The sequence below is a fragment of the Larus michahellis genome, chromosome 3 (genome assembly GCF_964199755.1).
Source record: "Larus michahellis chromosome 3, bLarMic1.1, whole genome shotgun sequence".
Classification (NCBI taxonomy): Eukaryota; Metazoa; Chordata; class Aves; order Charadriiformes; family Laridae; genus Larus; species Larus michahellis.
This window is the reverse complement of record NC_133898.1, coordinates 40,642,050-40,663,262: the sequence shown is the minus strand read 5'-3', so window position 1 is coordinate 40,663,262 and position 21,213 is coordinate 40,642,050. Positions and strand designations below refer to the sequence as shown.

General features: G+C 37.6%; 1 protein-coding gene across 2 annotated transcripts in view; it reads left to right on the top strand.

Moving 5' to 3' along the window:
- Positions 1 to 21,213, top strand: part of TTC27 (tetratricopeptide repeat domain 27) — a 134,706-nt gene that overhangs the window by 44,221 nt on the left and 69,272 nt on the right. For both annotated transcript variants that reach the window (XM_074579863.1, XM_074579865.1), the window contains exon 10: positions 5,444 to 5,510. In XM_074579863.1, coding sequence (XP_074435964.1) covers positions 5,444 to 5,510 — 67 coding nt within the window. The remainder of the gene's footprint in view (positions 1 to 5,443; positions 5,511 to 21,213) is intronic.

Sequence of the window (21,213 nt, the reverse complement as noted above, 5' to 3'; positions counted from 1 at the left end):
TCTTTTCCAACCTGAATGATTCTGTGATTCTCTGGAAGGTCTTTAGGAACAGACCGGATAAAATTTGTCTGAAGGTAGAGGTTTGTGGAGCAGCAAGAAGATTTCTCAAGCTTTCTCCTACTGTAGAAATTGTTGCCTTTTAGCTGCTCTGGTCATGTTCTTCCCTACAATAATGTGCAAATCTTTTTTAAAAAAAACTCTTGTCAGTAATGCCCTTCCTCTCTTACCCATCCACCCATTTTGCTTTATTAGGTGTCTGTGTTACAGGATAAAAACTAGTTGGTTGATTAATCAGAGGATTCTTACTATCGAAGAGGTGTAAAAACCCTTTTTATGAAACCTTGAACCCTAAAGAACTGCAGTTACATAATTTTAGCTCGGGGTTGAGCAACCTACTTATTTTATGTCAGATCACACAGATGTTCGCACTTGCACATAGATCTCCGAATAGTTTTAAAAAATAGGTACATTTCATTCTTGTGGCTTGTTGCTGTGAATAATCATCAACTCTAAATGTGATATGCTTTTAGATTCTTTATTATATAACTTATTGTCCTGGGTCGAGCAGGACTAATTTCTCTTATAATGCTGTTGAAAACAGCACTTTTGGAAGACTCTAGTGTCTGAATTCGAGAAAATATTTACTTTATAGCCAGCTAGGCTATGTGGGATTCAAGGTCTTAGTGTTTTTGAGCGTTTCCAGGTGCAGGGATGAGGAGGAGCGAGGCCTGGGCATTTGACCCAGGCTGGCCAACAGGCTTATTTCATACCATGAACGTCACATTTGATATAAATTAGAAAGTTTGCTGAGTAGTTTCTCTCTCCCTTGATGGCTGCAGTTCAGAGAAACTTCTTGCACCGGTGCCGGACCCCTAAGCCAGACCCCCTTCCTCCTGAAGCCGTAGAGCTGGCAGTGTCCGACACTTGCTGTCCACTGCTGGGAGTGCACAGCTTCCTACTTATAGACTTGGCTGAGTATAATCATTATGTATTTTATATTGGTATCGGGATTAATATTGGTTCTTTAGTATTATTATTACTTATTTAGTCTTATCTTATTAAATCTATTTATATTTCAACCCTCAGGTTTCCTTGCTTTCCCCGATTCCCCTTTCTGGGTGGGGAGGGGTCATCGAGTGATAGAATAATTGTCTAAATGACAATAAATTGGTAGGGGATTTCTCAAACCATAACAGTTATATAACAATTTTAGGTTTTAACATTTGTATTGTGTTTGCATGGCAAGGTTTTGGTAGCGGGGGGCCTACAGGGGTGGCTTCTGTGAGGAGCTACTAGAAACTTCCCCTGTGTCTGCTAGAGCCAATGCCAATCTCCAAGACAGACCTGCCGCTGGCCAAGGCTGAGCCCGTCAGTGACAGTGGTAGTGTGCCTCTAGGATAACATATTTAAGAAGGGGGAAACGTTGCTGTGCAACAGCAATTGCAGCCAGAGAGAGGAGTGAGAATATATGAGAGAACTCTGCAGACACCCAGGTCAGTGAAGAAGGAGGGGGAGGAGGTGCTGCAGGGGCTGGAGCAGAGATTCCCCTGCAGACCGTGGTGGACTATGGTGAGGCAGGCTGCCCCCCTGCAGCCCATGGTTAACAGCGGAGCGGATATCCACCTAGAGGACCCCACGCCTGTCTGTGACCCCGTGGGGACCTGTGCTGGAGCAAGCTCTTGGCAGGACCTGTGGACTTGTGGAGAGAGCAGCCCGTGCTGGAGCAGGTTTGCTGGCAGCACTTGTGACCCATGGGGGACCCACACTTGAGTAGTGCTTGTAGCCTGTGGGAAGGACTTAGGTTGAAGTTCATGGAGGACTCTCGTGGATGGGACCCCACGCTGGAGCAGGGGAAGAGTGTGAGGTGTCGTCCCCATGAGGAGGAAGGAGTGGCAGAAATAACATGTGATGAACTGACTACAGCCCCCATTCCCCGTCCCCCTGCACTGCTGGGGAGAAGGAGGTAGAGAAAATTGGGAGTAAAGTTAGGTCTGGGAAGAAGTAAGGGGTGGAGGGAAGGTGTTTTAAGATTTGTTTTCTCATTATTCTACACTGATTTCATTGGTAATAAATTAAATTAATTTTCCCCAAGTCAAGCCCGTTTTCCCTGTGACGGTAATTGGTGAGTGATCTCCCTGTTCTTATCTCAACCCACGAGCCTTTCATTATATTTTCTCTCCCCCGTCCAGCTGAAGAGGTGAGTGATAGAGCAGCTTTGGTGGGCACCTGGCATCCAACCAGGCTCAACCCACCACACCATTTTAATAAACTGAGAGAGCAGCTCCCGTATGCCACATTTTCTGTGATAACTTTTCTTTTTCTTTTTTTTTTTTTTAAATAAGTTTAAAAAAATTAACTGAGCACACTGACAATTTTGTTTGCTTTGGTGGGGTTTTGTCGTTGTATGTCATCATCATTCCCCCCACCCCCCAGAAATTTTGGGGAACGTTTGTTAAGAAAGCATCAAGAAGAGCACTATTAAAGAGTAGATCTCCTAAGTTACAAAAGAAGAGAGAAAAGAAATCTTACTTCCTAATAGAAGTAGGAAATTGAATCTCAGAAGGGGGTGTAATTATCCTTTTGCTTTGTCTCTCAGCCTACCTGTATTTGACTGCAGTCCTTTGAATAAATGCTGTATGCATTGGCAGAGTAGAATTTGTTTCAAACTCATCCCTTAATTTCCTGAATGTTTCATCTGTACTCATTCCTAGGCTGCTCTAGTTTGATGAATATTGGTGGTTCTTAAAGAATGGCCGTTTTGGAAATGCTGAAGCAGTACTCTCCAGTAAGAACTTTCCCTTGCTGTGGGTTGTTTCCTTCCCCCCCACCTCGTTCCTCCATATAGTGGGGGTGGAATGTGGACAAGACTTATGCCAGCAGGAGGAGGCTTGGCACTCTGCTACGCAAATCTATTTCTTTTTGTGGGCATGCAAAAATAAAGAGATACGAGTGCTTCAGTGGCATCGATTTTTTTTCTTTTTTCTATCTTGAGTGCTTTGCTGCTTACTCTTAGAATTATGTCTCTATTATGTCTTAATTCTTTATTGTGTCTTTTCTGTAGAGGAAAAAACAACACATCAGGCATGCTGACCTTTTTTTCACAGCTGATGGATAAGCAGGTGGTGGGGAGGTAGCTTAAAAGTAAAAAGCAATATAACGTAAAAAATGAGATCTTGCTACACCTTGGTAGAATTTACCAAAAGAAAATTAGTTAGTTGCAACTAACTGCATTTCTCAAAATGTTTTCTCTGTGTAGTCTCCTTTCAACTTTCACAGCTTATGTATAGTCTCATTAAGTATACTCAGGTACGAAGACACTGTATAAACTCATTAGATAGTTCCTTTGTTCCTCAGAGCCTACAGTATGTCCTGGACAGAGCGTAAATATTACATTTGTTGTTCTTCAGGAAGAAAAATGAAACTAGATTTTTTTTTTTTTTACTGAGATTAAGGGGAGAAAAACCTTACCAAAAGAAGAGAAAAACAAATCTTTCTGTATTCTATGTGAGGTAGTTGGAAAAGGATGGCAAGAGAGATTAGTGTCTTGATACCTGGTAATGTGTGCAATGTAGAGAGAAAACTTTAAGTACAGTGTAAAAAAAAAAAAAAAAAAAAAAAAAAAAAGAAAAAAAAAAAAGCAGCTTATTTCTACCTTTCAGTAAGAAATAGACTCTGTTCTTCATTCTGTTAACAAAACATGAGGCTGAAAAATATACACTGTAAGTAGCATTAAATGAAAAGTTAATGAAATTGTTGAGGTTGTAAGGGGACCTCTAGAGATCATCTGTCCAACTTCCCTGATTGAAACAGTCAACTAGAGCAGGACATGTCTGGGCCTTGAATATCTACAAGGATGGAGATGCCACAACCTCTATGGGGAACCCCTTCCCGTGCTGCTTTACCACCCTCACATTAACAAAGGTTTTGCTTGCTTTTTTTAATGGAATTTTCTGGATTTCAGTTTGTTCCTGTTGTTTCTTGTCCTTTCATTGGGCACCACAGAGAGTCTGGTTCTGTCTCATTTACTCCCTGCCATCAGGTATTTATACACATTGCTAAGATCCCCCTCAGCCTTCTCTTCTCCAGAGGTTAAACCAACCCAGCTTTCGCACCCTCTCCTTGTATGTCAGATGCTCCACTGTCTTAACCATCTTTGTGGCCCTTTGCTGGGCTTCCTCCAATATGTCCACGTCTCTCTTGAACTGAGGAGCCTAGAGCTGGTGACAGCAGTCCAGGTGTGGTCTCACCACTGTTGACTAGAGGGAAAGGATGACCTCCCTCGACCTGCTGGCAGTGCTCTTCCTAATGTGGCCCAGGAGACTTTGGATAATTGAAATTTCAACAGGCAGCCTCTATTCTATACCTTGTTCTTGTGGCTAGAAAACAAGGTTTTAATCAAAGTATTGACTGTTATTTCTGCAATGGTAATTGTATCATATGTACAAAGAAGAATTAACAAAATAGCAAGAAAAAAGTTAGACTGGGGCAAAGTCTTGTCTTCAAAATAAGGTATGTAAAGTAGGGTGCATAATTTCAGTCTGTGATCTGTCATCACAGTTAATATACGATTGTTACAATTTTAACCTATAAAATAAAGCCTGCTGCAGAGTTTAAGGAATAGGGTGATGAATTTAAGCTTATGTATATAGCCATTATATAGGTTTAATGATGATCCATACTCTGTGGTATAATTGGCATATATTTTCACTTGATATCTTTTGTTTTCACATGGAGCTTGAGTTGTAGCCTTGTTGCTCTTTGTGCCACTTGTGGGTACCTCTTGTAGTATATTGGTAAATGTTGATGGGCCGTTGTCGAAGGAGAACATCCACCCATGTAGAGTTGTAAGCCCATTTTCATCATGTCTGCAAACATGTCCAATTGTGAATAAAACAATTTTGATTCTTATCTCTGTGTATTTGTCTGGTTTTCCCCCTTTGTGTACCACAAGCTAGTTGTAATGCTGGTTTGTGAGAGATGGACCCCTGTGGTCATGTTCCTTGAGTGACTAGAAAGAAGGTATGTGTTTGGCATTACTGTTCAGCACATTTTGAGCGTTTGTGTTTTTTTGCTTTGCAGAGTCTGTGTTCAATTAGTCATAGAATTTTAACTGAAAGCAGACCTCTGTAAAAACAGGGAATGGATTTAAAACTGTTTAGGATTTGTAAAATTATTATTCCCATAAGCTTAAACTGAGCAAGACGTTTCAATTTAGAATGGTCTCAGAAGGGCACTACTAAAATATCTTGGTCCCCTAAATGATTCTTTTTTTTCTGTGACTGCTCCTAGGTCTAGGCCTTCTGCACATGCCATACTCTAATTTGTCATTGTAACACTTTTCCAGAATGTCCTTTAGATTTCTGCAAGTCTGAAAAACGTGTTCTGCATAGTGGTATTCTAAAAATTAAATCAGCATTGGATTTTTTGCTTTTTTTCTTTCCAGTATAGACTTCCAAAAGAACAATCCAATACACAAACTGACTGAAGAGGAACTTTTGGCTTTTACTTCAGTAAGTAACTTATCTGTACTTCTTAGTAAACATGTTTTCACTTAATATTTAAGTTAAGTACCAAGCAGTAACCTGTCAATCATGCTAATTATGAAACTATTGGTAAATCAAATCTGTTTTAGTACTCAGTCATTTTATTAACTTTTTCTTATTTCAAGAAATTAAAGTGATGCTGAAGTTCAACGCAGTTTTGAGCTATCCTCATGCAGGATGAGCTTGACAGCTGAAAATTTAATTTCACCTGAAAACATGCACAAAACATTTTTTTTATTAAGCCATGCATTTTTACAGCAAACTCTTCCTATGGCACCAGCGTTGAAAGTGCCAGCGTTCTTTGAACGTTGTTTAAATGGAGTTCAAAAGGAATTTCAGCTTTATTCAGTCTATGTTTCAAATGTTTTGCTTAGATATGTTTCTTCCCAGTTCAATGGCTCATTTGCTGCAGAACAATTGTGTAACTTCCAAAAGAAGCCTTGAAAATTCTAACTCACTAATTTTTTTTTACTCAAGACAAAACACAATTTGCTTCCTTCCTCCATCTTTCCTGGTTTTGTGTGTTTTTCAACAGTAGGTTATATGGGGGGTGGGCGGGTGGAGGAGGAAAGGCCAGTGATTATATTGCCATTTTTGCTTACTTTCCACGATGTTAGACTTCAGCTTTGGTGCAGTAAAGAGGGCTTGCTCTCCTACCCAGTCTGAGACCCTCTAGCCGTAGTAGTGCTGTCTAAAAAAGTAAATTCTTGTTACGAGTTTGCAGATAGGATCTCAGCAAAAATCCCTTTGGTTTCAGTTGAGCTAGAATTTTATCACTGACACTTGCAATTACGTGAAAGTACTATGGACAGTACTATAAGGTACTGGTAATGTTTGCTGGGGATTTTTTTGTGATGATAAAAGGAAGTTCAGTCTGTAAAAAAGAAAATGCTAATATTTTTATTAGATAAATAAATGTAAAATAGGTTGGTTTTAAAGTAATGCTAATTTAAATCCCCATGCTAATACAGTACATGTAAGATCTGCATGAGGGAGCTGAGTGAATCACTGTAAAGCAGTTTGGTTTATGTAGGTTTTCTGTTTGTTGCTGCAAGGATCACGATGCTTTCATATTATATTCATAGCTTCTGAAGTATTTTGTCTTGAACTGCAGGTTTTTTGGGTTTTGTTTTTTTTAAAGGTGGGAATAGAGAGCAGGGAAAAAATGAGACTGTCCACTCTCACTTCATGTTGTAGTAATTGAAGTACTCAATAACAATATTAAAGAATGATGACTGTTAAAGGAGAGGAAAAAACTGACAGAAAGAATAAATGTGTACAGAGTAAGGAAATTAACACATAGAAAAGGCCATAGGAATGAAAAAAACCCCTTGAACCGACTACTGCAAACATTTTTTAAAAATGGTGAAACTATTGCAGTATAATTTTTTTGCAAAAATAATGTTAATGCAAATGTATGAAGTTTCAAGAAGTGCAAATAATTTCATTAAAACAAACCCTGCCATTTTTGTTGTTAAAATAATATATTTTAAACTGAGGGTTTTCTGTGAAAACTCAGAATTTTGCTTCTCATATTTTATTTCCTGTCAGACTCCGTGGACTTTTTTTTTGTATACTGCCTGCTTCAGTCTTCCCACTATCGTTTGCATAATTCCTGGGTGGAAAAGCAGCCCTTATATACCTGAATCTTGAAATAACTTCTGTCCTTTTAATATTAAATGGAGTAATATTGTGATAACAGAACATCTTTAACAAGATTGGCCCTGCCTCTCTAATGGTTTATTTTCCAGAATAATGAAACTAGGAGTGGGCTTTACTTGTTTTAACACTTGAGTTTTCAAACATTTAAATGCTGTCCAGGTTTTACAGCAGACAAGAGAAAGTCAAGCTAGCACATATACTAGGCAAGAAAAATAATCAGCTTTACTGTTATCTTTTATCTGACATTGTGTGAGAGATCACATTATCTGTTGTCTGAGATGTAAGAGATCTGTTGCATGAATTCTTCATAATGATGAAAAAATTAAACTGCATTTTTCTGCCATCTAGTGGCTGATTCCTCAAAAATGACAGGAGAGCTGATGAACTTGATCCTTAAATATTTATTCCAGTGACTGTGAGGAGATTATGTTTTCATTCATTTATTTATTTATCTTTTTATAGAGCTTCTGATTCAGCTACAGCTTGCTTCACTCTTGTAAGATCAGCAGCCACTCTCAGGATAGATCTCCAGAGAAACACAGCTGAAAGATGCTTAGGCTTTGCTATCACTTTGTGCTCTGAGTAGCAAAAAGGAAGGGTCTATAGTAATAAATGAACAGGAATGTAGCGCACTCTAATAGTGCAAAATTCAGTGGGCAGCAGTGACTTAAAGAAGTATCTGGTAGCCTAAAAATTAGAGGAAATACTAAATTTCATTGTCAGAATAGTGTTCTTTTAAACTTTTGCGTAATGTTTCCAAGTTAATTGGATGTAGGGACACAATTCAATCTTACCATTATTTTCTCTTTTGATCTTGACCTATGCCCCCAAGACACAAACAAGAACAAGTATGAATTCTAACATTACCATCCCAAATCTTTCCTGGAATCTGAAAACAGGAATCAAATATTAGCTTGTATAATTTCTTTTCAATAAAGACATCTTTGTGGAGTTTGCACCTGAGCCTAAAACCGTGGATAGTCACTGCAGAATTTCATGATAAAAGCTCCAAGCTCTTCTGCGTCTCAGCTCTGAGTCACTGAGGCAAGCAAATCCATCGCTGTGCTCCCTGGCAGTAGGGATGTTCTGTGTGAATGTTAACACAGCCTTGGTTCTTATGGTGTCTGCTAGCTGAGTAAATAAGTGGCACCGCAAATGTTATCACTTGTATTTAAGGTATTTACCATGCCTTGGTGCTACCTAGTGAAACAGGCAAATGAGCACTATATCAATGCTGCTCCAGTAGTTTCTTTAGCATCATTTAAGCATCATTTAAACTGCTGTGTGCGTGTGTGTGTGTGAGCAGGCATCTTCCCAGCCTACATGTGGATTCCTAAATCTGCAGGCTGGTGAGATGGTTGTCATGCATTCATCTGATATCTGCTGAAATTTGTTTCCTGAAGAAAGGAGGGATTTCAAGATATCTTAGGAAACCTGAGAAATTGTAAGGCATTTTTAAGATTAGTGAATCATCAAGAGATCCTCTTTCTTTGGACATTGCAAAACAAATGCACGTGACCTGCAATTTCTCTTGAGCAGGGAAAATTAAGGTCCAGGTAATATGAGAGGGAAAGGATGATTGAAGTAACCTCAAGTAGATGATGTGGTCCTGCCTTATAGTAGGTGTAGTTTGTGAAACAGGCATTCTAAACTCCCTTTTATATCTGTAGAAGCTGAAAATTACAAGACCTGTAATATACATATATATATATATTTAAAACATATCTAGCTTACAGTCCTAAAAATAACACGATTAAATCACAGTTAGTCATTGCTTGGTGACTGCAGTCAAATGCAAAAGAATCGCTGCTTTGGATTTGCTGAAGTCACTTGGGAACAGTTGCCGTTGTCCTAAAAGTACTAACTTTTGTAACTAAGAATTACTTTTAGTATTGCTAATTTTTGAAGCAAGGTGTGGGGATATATGGAATCCTGCGTACTTGTGCATGTAATCTCATTGACTGGGATAGCTCCTCTTGGTACAGTAATTTGGGACTTCTATGCTTGAGATGTTCTAGTTGAATCTGTTCACCTATCATGAGCATAATATTTTAACTTTTAAAATGTTAATCTATAGATGAAATTAGATACATTGATTTTCTTTTTTTTCTGCCTATAGTTAAGCTTACATGAGAGAGCTAATGTAGTTCACACACACTTAAGAATAAACTCAATATTAAACATTTGATTTTAAGGGGAATTAAATATTCTTTTTTCTCACGCATAATGGTTTAGGGAAACAGTTACAATGCTTTTAATTAATTCTATTATGGTAAGCAGTTGGACTCCTAAGAAAGCTAAGATAGATTTTGTTTAGAAATGAAATATCATACAAGCTGGTTCAGAGACACAGTTATGCATATAATATTTGGCAAATTTGCTGATTTAGCTAACTGAATGTTGCATTTAAAAGCCATTTTTAAGAGAGGAAAAGAGAGACAGTATACCAGTAGTGAAGCTCAGTGCTTCCCTGTTAGGATTAGTCGTTTCTTCCTTATAATAAACTTTTTTCCCCAGAGCTTTCTGTATAGAAAGTAGGAAGTACACAATGCAAGAAACCAAAGAACTAACTCAGTACTGCTTTCGCATAGTGGTTTTGTACCTTAGTTTACTTCCAGCTCCTGAAGTTAGTTTTACAATGCCTAAATGTGCTTCCTTATCCCATCTTTAATTTCAGTGGTTTGTTTTTTAATGTACAAATGAAAATCTAAAATCCAGCAGACTTTATAGTGGGCAGCAGTTTTTTGCAGGAAGTTCACAAGTACTTCACTGATCTCTGTATATCAGTGGCCCAAATGCTTTTTTAGAAAAAAAAAAAAAAAAATCCTTTTTGTAAATGAGCAAAAGTAAGGTTTTAAAATCACTTCTATTAAATGTTTGCTGTTTGCATTATTTCGTATAGGTAATGCAGTTAAGACAATATACCAAAGAGGAAATTAAATTAACAACACTGTTATATAAATGTACATGATATTCCCTTGTATTTTTTTAAATAATTTATTTTAAATTACATTTAAAACTTTATAAAATACATCCATCATGTGAACATAAACTTTAGAACAGGAAACTAAAAACTATTTCTGAAATGTAAAAGAGTTCCAGGGACATATGAAAGCTCTATGTAAGAACTGGTAAATCTTCCTTATGTTTTAATTTTAAGGTTATGCAGTATTTGCAGGAAAATAGGAGAAGGATTAAATACTGGATGATAATTGCATTTTTCCCTTACAAAAGAGAAAAAATTTTTTTAAAAAAAAAACAAACATGAATAAGATTAGACTCTGCAATACAACTTCTTACAGCTTTATAGAAAGCTTATACTATAGTTTATAGTTTACATAATGGGGAGGCAGTTCAGTGTTTCATAGTCTAATACGACACTCCAACAGAATATGCAAGTTTTAGGAGCTGCAGCTGGACCTTAACATTACCCCCTCCATCTGTGCTAGCCTTCACTTTGTCCAGGAAAAATGGGCTTTGTAGAAAATGTGATGAGCACTTAGCCCAGTGTGGGAGAATATTACTTTTTACCCTTATTAGTGTGTTATGATCAAGGGACTTCGAGTGGTAGTGGCAGTATTAACCTATAGGGGATTGAGGAGGAAAAAGCAACCAGAAACTGTGGAAGAGAAGTCTCTCGCTTTGTGCTTCCCATATCTTAGGCCCGTATTTGTATCCTTTGGAACCCATAGAAGATGAGAAGGGAAAGAAAAGAGACCGTGGAAAATTTAGTTGCGTTGTTTTGTTGTGCGGCTGAGAATTTATCATTTGTGGAGGGTAGAGCAGTTGGTTTCTTTATTAAGTGTTGAAAAATGGGAAGAGGAAGCTCTGGCAGCTCTTCTGTCTATCGACATTTTGAACAGGTGAGGATATCTTTCTTAAGAGGAAAAAAAGTATAATAGCTTTTATTTTGCTCGGAGTACAAAACTTAAAAATTGTTCACCATATCCTAACAAAAATACCTGATCATTCTGAAATTGTTTCAATAATGCCCTGAGATACGAAGGTCTGATCAAGGACTTGAAGAATGAGGAGGGAGTCTGTCAAAGTGCAAGGAATACTGTATATTCCAAAGATGGACCAGATTGGAATGCTTCACGTCTTTTGTTTTTCCACTGTGTTGAGCTACTGATTCCATAAGAGACTGTTTTTACTAAGGAATTTGGGAATGGTTGGACAAATATTTTTTTTTTCAGAGGTGGGCATTTATTGAGCGTAATAGAAACTCACGTTGTATGGTACCTTTGAAAATTGCAGCAAAGAATTATAGTGCACATTTTATTGAGTGTGTGTGTGTATACATATATGAATACTTTTTCAACTTTTCACTGTAGGAAGGGGGCTTTGGGAGATGGGAGTGGAGGGTGGAAATGGCAACGCTTTGTTTTTTCTCGTCTTTTGTATGGCATTAGTGATATTAATGTGGAACTAGGGAGCAATCAAATCGCGGCATATGATATTTTTAATGTTAAGCCTTCCTATCAAAATCTCTATAAAACTAACATGCCAATTTGATTTCTAAAAAGAAGTTGTTTATATAGCTTAAATAAAAGCTGTGCATTTTTCTCTGCTGAGAAAATGGCTGCAGTTTTCTTTATGTTTTATAACCAGCAAGAGTATTGAAAAGCTCATTAAGAGTGCCATGTGTCTCTACTGCTGTAACTTTCGTGGCTTTATAAAAAGTCTCTTTCACTTCTTTTCTAAGCTGTGTTGCCCATTTTGAATAGCCTCTGTTGGTTACGAGATTATAATGCTGCAAAGACTTTCTCTCAGCAAAGCCCTACTAGTACTACTAAGACTTTTTTTCTAAATAAATTAATTCAAAGCTATTCTGTTCTTTTTTTCTTTTCTTTCGTTTTGTTTTTTTTTTTCTCCTGCTTCCCTGAGCACTTTTATTCAAAAGTCTGAATCATTTTCCAGGAATGTCAGGATCTAAACACTTGCTGCTAATTTAATGCATGTATGCTTTCTGGCCCATCACGCATTACTGGGAAATGGGATTGAGTATAGCAAAAGAGAAGCTACCTCTTTCTGCTGGAGTATCATGTGCAAAGACTCAACTAGATTTCTTAGAAGTTTATTCACAATGCGTATGGTGCTTATCTTTACAATGTATCGTGGATAGGGAATTAACCTGGTGTTGTCAGTTATTTTTGCTGCTGTTGCATGCAGTTAGATGTTTTAGGGTAAAGTAACTGGTTGCTGCAGTACATGTGTTGCAGTGCAGGGGGGAAGCTTGCATTCCATTCTAAAACTGGGATTAAGTAACAATCTGTTTGAAGTTGTTTTATTTTACAAAATATCAGATTTCAACATAATTGACACTTTTATCCCTTTCAACTTTGTTCTCCTCTGTGGTCTACATTCTTCCCTCAGTCCATGGGATCCACAGCCCTGCTTGCATCATATCTTACAGGAGATGATTCCTGATTTATTGTGTGCCTTTCTGAGCAGGAAGAAATTTGGGAGAGCCTTGCCTTTCTAGAATAATCTGCTCTTTCATATAATCCGTACAGAATTACTCAAGCACTAGATTTTAGTGGTCTCGCTGAAACCTCAGTGGTAAGAGAACATGAAAATCATGTTCAAATATTAATAGATTACTTGCTTGTCTAAAGGTTTGAGAAGTTAAGCAGGCAAATTTGATGACAGTTAGTAACATTTTTCCCACAGCAGCCTTTCTTCTTCCCCTCCTCCTTCCTCTTTATCTATCAGCAGCTCACTTATTTTTTCTAGCAACCTCTCTGACAGCCAGTTGACATGTTACAGGCTTCCCTTCCCCCTCTTGTGTCCTTCACCAGTTATAACTACTATAATTTACTTCAGCAAGAAAGATTTCATTGCAACAAGGAGATGAAATTAAACCCCCTATTCAACAAAATGCTGTTTTGAGGTATAATTTGAAGGAAATAAGACATTCTCACTACTGTGTCGTGCTTAGTATCCCCTTTTTGACAATATTCTGATGATCAGTTCAATTCATATACTATCAAACACTTTTTTTTTTTAGTGATTTGTATTCTACTGATCTGCCTGTTTGGCTGGGAAGGGACAGATGAACTAGACAAGGGGTAAATCCAAGTCTCCCTTTTTTCAAAGTAAACTTACATTTTTGTTCTTTTACCATATGTGAGGAAGAATTATTCTTAAAGTTTATTTAGCTGTCCTAATGTCTTGTCCTCATCTCCTCTGCCTAGTTTTAGTTTTGTCCCTTCGTTTGTTTTCTTTCCTAACCCAATGTTTCAAATATTACTGTAACCTTGCTTGTTCCATAGCATCTTAAAAAATGGAGGTTGTTGAATTCTTGTTCCTGGGCAGCTTGCTACTGTCTCTAAGCAACTGAGTTTAATTTTCTCTGATCGTATCATGTCTATATTTTGGACTGGAAGTAGAACATTTCTCATATTAGCATGCCAAACATTTTTTCTAGTCTATATTAAAGATGAAATATTGATAAAGTAACAGATGTTTTTTGACTTATACACAATTTAGGATAGGTTTGATTAGAATGCCATAGTCCTTGATTACAGTCATGAACTAGGTATTTTTTCTTCCCCCCCCAAGGTATCTGAAGTGTGCAAATCTGATACTCTGAATCACTTATCACTAAAATGTCACTGGTTTGTTGTTGGTTTTTTTAAAAAGAAAAACAGGTGCACTCAATTCTAGCAGTTCTCCTATTCCAGCTGCTTTGGGAAAAATATAAGATGAACTTGATAAGAAATATCTTACCCCGCTTCTCCATGAATTTCTTTTTTTGTTCCCCCAAATCTAGGGATAAAAAAATTAAATGTCTCCAATGGTTTTATTTTTTTTTCTTCCTTTGATCTTTTTAATCCTGAAGTTTTAGGTAGCCAGGCTACCAGAAGGAATTTCTAATTGGTAGTTTTCTTCTGAGGATTTACTGATGGTCAATTTAAGATTTTTGTGGGGAAAAATGATGGTTAATCAAGCTCTAAGTCTATAAAACATGGGCTTTTGAAAGGAGATGTAAAGGGGAAAGATTTGGGGTATTTTACCTATTTTTTGAAAAATTTTCCTAAGCAAACAGTTATAGCTTAGATTGAGCAAAATATCCATTTACATGCTTAGCTGTCCTTATTTGAGTAAACCCCATTCTGTTCAGCAGTGAGCCTGGGTATGTTTTTGCACAGTGTGCTGCCCTTGTCCAAGTAGTTAGTTGGCTTGAATATGTTGTGGAAAAGCATGGTGCCATCTATGTTATATAAAGACAAAGGTTAAGCAGCTCTGATTCTGGTATTTCTACAATATTTCCTTTACTGTCTTTTATTAAAAGCAGCAAGTTCATCTAGTAAAGTGGAATTTTCAGGTGCAGCAGACCCCATCATTCAGCTTTTTTTTTTTTCTTCCAGAAATACATTTTTGCTGGGGTAACTTATATACTGATAAGAAAAGTGTTATTTTTAACAATTATTTGTAACATCTAATATGCAAGAAAATTTCATAAGGTAATGTACATGAAGTGTTTGTGACCCTTATGTAAACTAATTTCCAGTTGTGTGAATACATGAATAGGAAAGGTTCATATTCTGTTTATGAAGGTTAACTCATTGCATCAGGAAATAGAAACAATGCCAGCTCATTAGTGGACTGTTCATGCAATGTATATCATAAAGGAGTCTCATGATTACTGTGAGAAAATTCAGACTTTTTTCTGCATATAATTTATATGCTTAGCATATATGATAATATGGTATGGCATAAATACTTTTGACATGTTTGGATTGGCTGCATTAATCATGGCAAGTAGAGCTGTTAGTTATGAAGACTATTCAAATAAATGCCAATAAAATGTTTAAAAGCGTCGTGTTCTGTTTGTTTCAATTTGCAAAAATGTTTTTAAAATATTTAAACTATTTAATGTTTTTCTATCTGTGAGATTTGAGGCCCTTTCTAAACTGAAATAAAAATCATTGCACTAGATATTAGTTGGTGTATTTTGACATATTTGAAAAGACTTTACTGCCTATGTTATCCTTAAGCATCTCTTGCATTAATTAAATTGGAGCTTGGGCTTTTTGTCTTGAAAGACGTCATGTCTTGTGTCAGCTAGATTTTTCTTCAGTACATTTGTCAGAATATGTTGGACAACACATTCTACAATGACTTCTATCTAGTCTAGACAAAAGATGAGAGAGAAAATAGCTTTTACAGATTTCTATAAATAGGCTGTGAAAGATTTTTCTGTGCTGTAAAATTAGATGTTTGATGTTAAAATTACAATACTCGGAGAGGAACAACATATGCATTTGCATTCCCCCTCGTTAGTATCACAGGTGGTTTATTCTTTCTCGTTGCCTAAAACTGAGTATGTTTTCTTTTGCTTTTTAGTTTAATATATATTGGTGAAACCCTTTCATTTTTAGGATTGTCATGGTTTTGGCCAAATTGGCCAATGGCCGGCAACAGATGCTCCCCCCCTCCCCCCCCCCAACCTCTCATACATGGAGAGGAGGAGGAGAGATAAAGAGATTTATGAGTTTAGAAGAAACCAAACTACTTTAATGAAATATTAATAATAAAATATAAAGGAAATAATGAAATAGATACAGTATATGCAAAACCGTATTAAGCTCTCAGGATGATGTCACTGGCAGGCACTGTGGACGTCCCAGGCTGGACTCAGCGACGGGTGGGAACTAGATTCCACATGTGGAGTCAGGAACCCATGGGTCAGGATCAAAGGCAGGTGAACAGACAGGGTCCTCCTCGGACATCAGCCATTGAAGAAAGAGACTTGACCCTTTGATCCTGCAGCTTTTTTACTGACCATGGGGCAGATGGGATGGAATACCCTGTTGGTCAATTTTTGGTCACCTGTCCCATCCGCTCCTCCCTCAACACTTTTTCTGTTTCCGACCCTCCAACAGGGCAAGTAAAGAAATTAGCTGACCCGGGTTGTTGTAGCAATAACTATAACCGAGAGCCTCTGTGCATACCATTCCTTGGCACAAACTGTAAACATCGGTCTTATCACTCTGAGAATGAACCGTTTTCAACACAACATGCTGTTAATTTCAGAGAGTTAGAAGAGGCCTAGCTAAGAAATAAGATTACTGAACAGAAAGTTGGTTCTGTTTTATGTCATACCAGGACAAGGATAAAGGAAATTTGTTTAGAAAATTGTTTTTATTTTGTTTTGAACATCTTGCATGGTTTGAAGCTGTTTAATAGCTTAGTAGTAAGATTCAGAAAGCATGCAGATCATTTAGTTGCTGGAATAAGGACGTATTTCTCATCCCACAGCCTATTCTGTAAGAACTGCAGTGTGTGTATTTATTTGTCTGTATATTCTATAGCTTTCCCTTATCTAGTAGGCAAATGTTTATTTGTGTGTTGAATTTCTAGCAGAGCTGGGAAAATGTGAAGCTTGGAGGTGCATAACTAAAAAGATTGCCTCTTTTGTTTGTCTAGGGAAAAAGTTTTGATAAAAGGAAGAAATTTTGTATCAAGAGGGTGGTGAAACTCTGGAACAGGTTACCCAGGGAGGTAGTAGATGCCCCATCCCTGGAAACGTTCAGTTCCAGGGTGGACCGGGCTCTGAGCAGCCTGATCTAGTTGAAAACATCCCTGCACATTTCAGGGGGTTGGACTAGATGACCTTTCAAAGGTCTCTTCCAATCCAAACTATTCTATGATTCTTCATCCAATTTTCACAGTTATTTTAATAACTGCCATTGTTTATGTGCATAATATGACTGGACAGGTGCTAGACTGTTGTGTTTGAATCTTAATCCATTACAGCTCATGATTTCAACTTCTTTCAACTCTAAGCACATCCCAGCTGTTGCCTTTGGTCTCTAATAAATATATGCAGAGTATAGCTTCACTCTACACAACTCTGTCAGATTTAGGAACATTACTCACTTTTGCCCACCAAGACAGGATTTTCTTTCATGCTTTCCAGCAGTCTCTCGCTCATTTTTTTTCAGTGTTAGTCACTAGTGCCTGTGTCAGCTTCCCTTTTTGTTTGCTCATCCATGCCACATTCCCCTCAGCCCTCTTTTGTCAGCTCTCGCCTCCTGTTTATCTTTCACTCTTGCTCTCATCTTCCCTAATTCCTTTCTTTTCTCACATATTTCTGACTCTGTTTTTCTGCCTTTCCTTCTTCACTTTTGGTTGCTGCTTAAGGAGTTAGTCTTTCAGGACCATTGTGTCCTCAGCCTCTGAAAGGAAGGTGGCTACAGCTTTGTTTTCCTTGTGGAAACTAAGCTTTTGCACATAAGATTTAAAGGCAGGCCAGCAGCTTGATCCTATTGCATGTAATAGGAAGAGTGGCTCTTTAAAGAGACAGAATACTCCTACTGGTGAAGTCAGGAACTGGAAGTAATCAGAAATCAAATATTTTTTAATGGACATCGAGACTTGTTAATACACTCTTCCCTGGGAAACTGAGAGTCCTTGAACTCTCACTGAAATTGTCATCTCCAGACTTTGACCCTTGCCACTTAGCCCACCGAACAGTAATTGAGGCATGCCTCTTGCATTCAACATGTTTTACTTATTTGTGAACACCAAGTATTTCAATGTGTAGAGACTGTTGTAGGCAGAATTCCTGTGGTGGATGCTGGCATTCAAAACAGGGGAAAACCAGGTATGACACACTCCCTTTGGAGTCCTGTTTGGCATCATGTGGATTTCCCTCTGCTGTGCCTCACTGTTCTTCTACAGACAGCTGTTCTTACAGACTGAAGGTTGTGAAGATGTTTTATAGAAATTCGTTACTTTGTTCTGACGTGGCTTAATAGTAAAGTCAGTGGCACCCTTCCTATAAGTCATTGGTTTAGGCATGTAATTCTTCCTGAATTTTTTTTTGCTGTTCCTATTACAGAAAAAAAAAATGTGATAGCTGATTTTGACTAGTTAACATCACTATAGGATGAGCTCACAAATGGCATTTTTCTAATGTAAAAACTGTATGCCACTGTTAAAGTATTCTTGTTGTGCCATTGACTAATCTTAAAGTTTTGAAATTATGTAAACATTTAAATTGGTTCTCTTCAAGAAGATAATTTTATGCCTTTTTCTGAGGATGTGAAGGGAGCTTTTAAGGCTCCATTTTGTTGTGTAATTTTTATGGTTGTGCTCCAAATCTGTCTGAGAACCAGTGTTGTTGCTACCCTACATTCTCTTCTTGCAAAAGATACTCAGATAAGGTATTTCAAGGATAATTATTGTAAATGGACATTTGTCCTGATGTTATCATTGCAAAAGTGAAGATAAAAGTTTCTGTTAGGGAAAGAATCTATTCTGCATCAGATAGCAGCAGCATATAAAGCAGTATTCTCCCAGCAGCTGTTGATAGACCAAATAAACAGGAAACATTGCTGGCAGTCTATGGAAAAAACATAGTGATGGAAAAAAACATAGTGGTGAGCTCTTAAATGTGAGTAGGCAGGCAGAACAGACAAATCCCACCACCCTGGGGCAGTTGCATAAGGATGCAGGATCTGCAGATGTCAGACCTAAGGGATTTTCCAGTGGTCTAGAGTGCTGCAAACGTTGAGTTTGCCCTGAACAGTTCAAACAAGCAAAGAAACAGAAGAAAAGAGAGAGGAACCTTAATGTGTAGTCTTACCTGGACTTTGCTGAGTAACAGGTACTATTTAAAAAAAAAAAAACACAAATAAAAACAACAACACACAAAAAAACCCCACACAAACAAACATGCTCAGAAAGAGTTGACCAACTTAAAGAAAGTATTGTGAAATCATGGTTCTTGCCTGTAGCCACAGGCAGCAGTACCAGCAATGGAAAGGTGAAAAGTCATAACTGTCTCCCTGAGGAATAAATATCTATCAGCAGAGGATAAGTTAACCTGTACAATCTGTTCCAAAAATGCTCCTTGTCAGAGAAGAGGCAAGGCCGAGGGTAGGGGGGAGCAAACAGGGCAGAGGATTTAAGACCTTACTGTGATAGTTTCCAAGAGAATGCCTAGCAGGGGGTAGGTAATGTTTCTTCTCCCACGTGGCCGATATGAATAGAACAAGTTAGAAAATATTGTCCATTGGCACCAATTTTCTATCTTTCACCCTTTTTTCAGTCATTTGCTTTGTTTGTCTTGAGGCTAATCAGATTGCAAGTCCTCACACAGCATGTACCATTGCATATAGTCCTGAAACTATCTGTCTTTAAAATATATCTAGCCATTCTCAAACCAAATTCACTGTTTTACTACCTGTGCAGAGAGCAATTCCTTTAATGTGCTTTTCTGTTTTTCAGGGTGTTATCAAAAGAGCACATGATGTGTTCAGAACCTTGGCATAGATGGTGAAATTCCTGAGGCTGAGCCATTAAAACGAGAAATTTGCTGTTGTTTAATACCTAGGGAAATCCTTATCTTTGGTACCAAAGAGTTAAAGTCTAGTCATTTGAATCCAAAACCCTAATTTATTGCTGTTGAGATTGGGCCTTAGGAAATAAATGCAGTACTGTGATGTGGTGTGGAAGTCTGTACTTCTGCTGTTTCAGGAGTAAGTCCAAACCACAGACCTGAAAAAGACAATGCTACTACAGTCAAATCTGGCTGAAGTTGTTTTCAGCATAACACAGAATAAGTGATATGTTTGGCGCAACAGAGTGAGTGTCAGTAATATGGCTGGACTCCATTCTGAGTGAAAATAGGAGCCATATCTTCTGTGGTTTACCCTTCACTAGTCATTGAAAACAGATTCCTTTAAATAAAACAGTATCTTCTTTCTTCATGACATTTCCTTTTCTTCCCTATTTCTTCCTTCTCCTAAAAAAAATTAGTTGAGACCCTCCAAGGAAAACTTACTTCTGAACTTAAATAGTCTCTCAAAATGAAAAGAAAAAACAAACCAAAATACAACCCAAAAACCAGCTTAAGCAACAGCATGAAAAATTATTCTTTTTTTTTAATCCTTACGAGAGGATACAACGTGTATACCACTTAGTATCATTGCAGAGCATTAAGGTCTTAGAAACTTGCTAAATATCAGCCCACTGTTGTGTTTAATGTAGAAGAAAATATAAATAATTTTGGACATTCAGGATAGATCTGCACTTTGGATGTATAAGTAGAACTGAACAAATAATTTGACACTCAGATAACACCTTTGTACTATTATTAGAAAGTAGAAAATCCTAAGGGGGGAAAAAAGCATTAAAACATTTTCCTAGCAGAACCTGATTTGAGTTGGTTTTTCCAATGTGTCTAAAATGATTTTTGAATTGTGATTTTTGTTCCTTCCATACACCTCTCTGCAAGTCACATACCTACGTGCATGGAAGTTAAATAATAGACTGCGTTATGCAGAATCAAAGAATCATGTTTATAGCTCACTATAAGCATCTCCCCACATCTTGGTTTATTTTTGTTCCATGCAAGCTAATGTGAGCTTACTTTTCTGTGTTTCTGTTATATTTAAATCCATACTAAGATTTCTCTGAGTCTTTTGTTTCCTCTGAAAATTCTTCAGTAAACGTAAATCTTTGTACTCCTTTCACATAGCTTTTTCTGTGGAACACGAGCCCTCCCTTGCAAGGGAATGCTTCTCTAGTGCTCATTCTCTTTGACCTTTTTCTCTGTGAAATGTATAATGTAGAGGACACTGGGGCGCCATTTCAGTTTTATCTGCAGAGCTACATTCAGAAGTAGCTGGAAAGACAATCATCATGTGCTTGTGTTTCTTCCACTTCTGACTAGAGATCAGATTCCAGTATACCTGTGTCTGCATCAAAGGACCCCTTTTAATTTCATTTTCTTAATACAGACAATATTTGTGTGTTTCTGAGGCGCAGGGTTATGGAGCGAGACAGGAGATTTTCCAAGAACAACCATAGAAACATCCAACTTAAGAGGAAGCTCAGGAAATTCTTGATGTGTATTCAGAAGACGTAAAGACTATAGCAGGAAGAAGAAACAGATATGGACTGAGCTTTGGCCACGAACGTTGTTCTAACAAGTGCTTAACCATTTCTTTCTACACTACTGAAAAGTGTACTTGTGGAGAGGGGTGCTTCC